At 55.0% G+C, this 4,538-nt stretch overlaps 1 protein-coding gene across 1 annotated transcript in view; it reads left to right on the forward strand.

The window, feature by feature from the left end:
• The first annotated feature begins 712 nt into the window (after positions 1-712).
• JAM3 (junctional adhesion molecule 3) overlaps positions 713-4,538 on the forward strand; it is a 26,942-nt gene continuing 23,116 nt past the window's right edge. Inside the window, exon 1 of the mRNA XM_042882281.1 lies at positions 713-812. Within this exon, the coding sequence (XP_042738215.1) occupies positions 767-812 (46 nt within the window). The 5' untranslated portion in view covers positions 713-766. The remainder of the gene's footprint in view (positions 813-4,538) is intronic.

Genomic DNA, 4,538 nt, shown 5'->3' on the forward strand with positions numbered 1-4,538 from the left:
AGAAGAGCTTGGCTTTCATTCCAGCTGCTTGATTTTCAACAGCATCTTAATTACATCCCCATCACAGCGCACTGACAGCCGGTGACGCACAGCCGGCTCTCACCCAGGCTGACTTCAAATCACAGAATGGTTTGGGGTGGAAGGGACCTTATAGTCCATCTGATCCCGCTCCCTGCAATGCACAGGAACACCCAAAGCTCCATCAGGTGCTCAGAGCTCCACCCAGCCTGACCCCGGCTCTTGCAGGGGACCAAACGAGCAGGGACTCGAGCGCCCAGTGCTGAGAAGTGTCTCAAGGTAAAAGGCTCTGAGATGCTTTTGGGGACCGTACAGAGACTCGGGGTGAACTCGCTCAGCACAGCACGGGATGCAGCCAACTCCTGGAGCGGAGCTCTCTCCGCGATCCCGATGGCTGTTCGCGTTTCTCCCTCCCCTTAACCAGACCAAAAGTTTGCATTGCCGCTCACTGCACAGCTTCCGCCAGCTTTCGCAAGGCACACCCCCACGAACGACCCTTTTTAAGTCTCCACCGCTCAAAAACACTCAAACCTCCCCCTAAATCTCACAGCACAGCTCGGATGAACCGAACCCATCCCCACCCCTGGGGCCGCCTCCCTCCGTAGCCCCGCCGTGCCAGGCGCCGGTCCCGCACCTCCCATCCCGGTTACCGCAGCAACGGCAGCGCGGCACCCCCCGCCCCCGGGCCGCCCCCCCCGGCCGGGCATTGCGCAGGCTCGGCGCAGGGCTCTGCTCCGCACACCCCATCATGGCGCTGCGGCGGCCGGCGCTTCTCTTGCTGCTGCCTTTGCTCGGTGAGTGCCGGGCGTCGGGGATCGACCCGGAGATCCTCCGAAAGGTCTTCGGAGTCGGGGGAGATGCGGGGCGGATGCGTAGAAGTGGGGGGAAAGGGATGCGGTGAAAGAGGAGGTGGGCCGGGAACGGGGATGCGCCGCTCCGATCCCGGGGAGGGGAGGGATGCGCTGCTCTGATCGCCATCCCGAGCAGCGAGGGGGACGTGCTGCCCTGATCGCCGTCCCGGGTGGGAACGGGGTGCGCTGCCCTGCTGCCGGGGAGCGAGGGGGATGCGCTGCCCCGAAGCCGGACAGGAAAGGGGACGTGCTGCCCTGATCCTGGGAAACGAGAGGTACGTGCTGTTCAGATCGGGGTCCCGGCGAAGTGAGGATGCTCTGCCCCTGTCCCAACCCGGGGTGAGCAGTGATGGGAAAAATGCGCTGCCTCCATCCCAGAGCGGACCCCGAGGGGCGCTGAGCTGTGGGATGGGATGAGAGGGGGAAGGCAGCGAGGAGCTGAGCAAAGAGCGGGTCCAGGGCTGAGGGTGCCAGGAATGTGCAGCCTCGGCAGGCGGGCAGGGCGGACACTAGTCCCTATTCAAGCCCAGGCACAGGCGCCTATTGTTCCGGGGGCCCGCATGAATGTTTGCAGTTTTAATTGCAAAAACATTTGCTAATTCCGCTCAGGAATGAATTTGGGCTCATTTGTTGTCTGGTTATTAATAGCGGGGGGGATGAAGAGAGGGGGACAGCAGCCGGTGGGCTCCCATTGCCCCCCCTTCCAGGCAGGCGGCAGAAGGAGAAGGGATGGAGGGAGGTCAGAGTGCCAATCAGCAACTGGCTTGGAAAGTTCAGCCACTGAGATACACGGGGCTGTGCACACTAATAACTGCTTGGGGTCAGCTCCAGACTGGAGCGTATCAAAATACTTCAGCCAGTTTATCTAAGGACAAAGGAATTCTTCAGTTCCTAATGATTTTCAGACTTCAGGGCTTTCAATAAAGTTAAGATTTGGGTCCCCCCAAAACTAAGAGAAGGGGTGAGAAGATGTGAACATTCCACTGGAATGAGACGTGCACTTGGGGCTCTGCTCACTTTGCTGTGTTTGAGGCTGAACTGTGAGTACCTGGAGCATCACAGTCATCTAGGTCCCAACGTTGGGTTTGGGTGTTCCATTTGAGCGAGGAAAAAGAGCAGATTTCACCCAGCTTCTCTTGCAATTGGGCTGCAGGGCACCTTCCTCTCCTCCCCCTGTGCTGGAGCAGTGCTTGAGTGTCCTATTGAATCAGGCCTAAAAGACAGCAACCTGGAAACGAGCTGCAACTACTCGTGTGTTTCTTTGGAGTTGCTAAATGCAGGCAGACCCCGCTGCTTTCACACTTCCACCTGGGAGCGTTCATCTGGCAGGCAGGAGGGTTTGCTCCCCATTTAAACACAGTGGGTTCTGCAGTGCCTCAACCTGCAATGGCTTCCAGCACTCTTCAGATTTGGAGACGTAAGCCTGGAAGAGTGGAAGGCAGAAGCCTGGGGACAGAAACTCTTGTTGCACTGCGCTTGTGTTAGTGGACTGGGAGGAATCCCACATTAAAGGTGCACTGAAACCTGCAGGGTTGGTGCTGGGTGGTCCCACAGGGCTGTGTTCAATGCCAGCCTGCTGGCTGTCAGAGAAGGAAGGCAACAAGGCCAATGAGATGCTGCAAAACTGTTTTAGGAGCTCAGTGTGCTTCTTAGACTACAGAGCAGGGATGGCCTCTGTGCTTCTCTATCCAGAATGGACCCAACTCTTGGGCATGGCCTCAAAGCACTGCCACGAAACAGAAGGCAGTGAAGCATGGTGAGTGCAGTGTGTACCCCGCTCCAGGCACTAAAAGCATCTAAAGATTCTGCACATGAGGGAAATGCCACGGCCATAATTATGCTGGCGGAAATTATCAGCATCAGTGGCGGAAAGCAGAGCTTGTAACCGACATCCACTGTATGTCCTGCCTCGATGCCTCCCTCTGCTGCAACCTTCCCTTGGAAATCAGCGTTTGGATCTGGAGGATCTCACATGTCAGACTGAGGGCAGAACTGTGGAGCCCTTCCCAAAATTCACAAGTATTTCCTGATCAAAATAAAACATTCACTGGGGGGACAGGACGGGTCCCCGGCGTGCTGCAGCGTGAAAGCTCAGCTCAGCTCTCCCTGTGCTTTAACTCTGAGGTTTGGTGCAAAGGGCATTTCTCAGCCTACCAAATAGGAGTCCTCACTTCCCTTTTTTTTCTATATATATATATGAAGTCCATCTGTCTCAGCCACCAACAACTGTTCCGATCAGCTGTCAGCACCACGAATTGCTTGGTGCAAACACTGCTGGCTCTGCTGCTGATGTTGTTCCTTGCTGATGGGAACTATTTGCAGCATTGCTTTCTTTTCACCAGGCACTGAGAGAGCGGGACAATCAGCTCCGAGAGCAGTGCCAAAATCAGATGCTTAATAATGTCTTCCAAAAAATTCCTAAGGAGGGCTTGGTGCTCCTATTCAGGCACCAGCACTGCAGAGCTGTTGGATCCCATCAGCTTTACAGCTGTTGACAAAGAACGTGACACCGGCGCATTCCTTTTTGCTCGGAATGCTGTTGGGAATTAGTTGGTTATCGAGGCACAAGTAGATCCAGAGAGTCAAAAGTGAGGTTTTTGTAGGGAGAAGGAGCTGAGGATAGAGATGCTGCCCCGATGGTGAACTTTGGTTCCTCACTGACGTGTTTATTTTCCTTTAAGGGTTGAATTCCGGGTCTCCCCGCCTGCCGGGTTGTTTTTCACTTATCCATCCCCATGCTGAGGGTTTGCATCAGGAACACAGGTCGGGCTGCCAGACCTCACCTAAACAATTAAATACAGCAGCATGAGCTGCTGCATCCAGCTTCACAAATACAGGCAATGGCTGCTCTGCATCTCCTGCTGCTTTGCCCCCATCTTTTGCCGGCTCCCCACTCACTCTTGCTTTCCCCACAGCTCCCATGGGTGATGATTTAAGTTTCTCTTGCAGGCTTTGCTGCCTGTGTGCCTGGTACAGCAGAGCTGGCCCCCTGTTGCACACTCAGAGCTAAGAATGCTTTGTGGTTGTTTGTGCTGAGCCCTGATGGAGCTCCAGCACTCCTTACCAGGCAGCCTAGGAGTGGTGAGAGGGAGTTAGCAACGTTTGTGCAAGATCCCAAGTCCCAAAAAACCAGATTGAACATGCCTCTCAGCTGCTCTGTGCAGAAAGCTGGTGGCCTGCTTTGAAGCCACCGTGTGTATTAGAGATGAACTCGTGATATGAAATTAATTAGGATAATTGCACGCTCAATCTGGTTTCGCTATCAGCTAGCATATGAGTCACACCACCTTCTTCCAATCAATGAGGGGTGTGTTTGTCTGCTCCCCATAGTATCAGCAGTGTTGTGCTGTTGGAAATGGCTCAGAATGACAGCTCTGAGCATCGCAGTGGCCGTGAAACCCACTCCCTGCTCAGTCAGGCTGCAGCCTAACAACCACTTAATGGTGTTAATTGAGCTAATGAATGCTCTGGATGCAGTCTTCATTTCACCCAAGGGGTTGGATTACTGTTGTGGGTATGGCTCTGCCAGCAGTTGGGGGCAGAGGAGGTAGGCGTTGTGTTTGAGGTCTCAGGCTCCCATGCTGAAAATGCAAGTTGTCAGTGTCAGGAGGACAGAATGGATGGATGGAGGGAGGGAGGGAGGGAGGGAGGGAGGGAGGGAGGGAGGGA

Source organism: Lagopus leucura, unplaced genomic scaffold, assembly GCF_019238085.1.
Source record: "Lagopus leucura isolate 7727_CA_CO unplaced genomic scaffold, USGS_WTPT01 Super-Scaffold_100034, whole genome shotgun sequence".
Taxonomy (NCBI): Eukaryota; Metazoa; Chordata; class Aves; order Galliformes; family Phasianidae; genus Lagopus; species Lagopus leucura.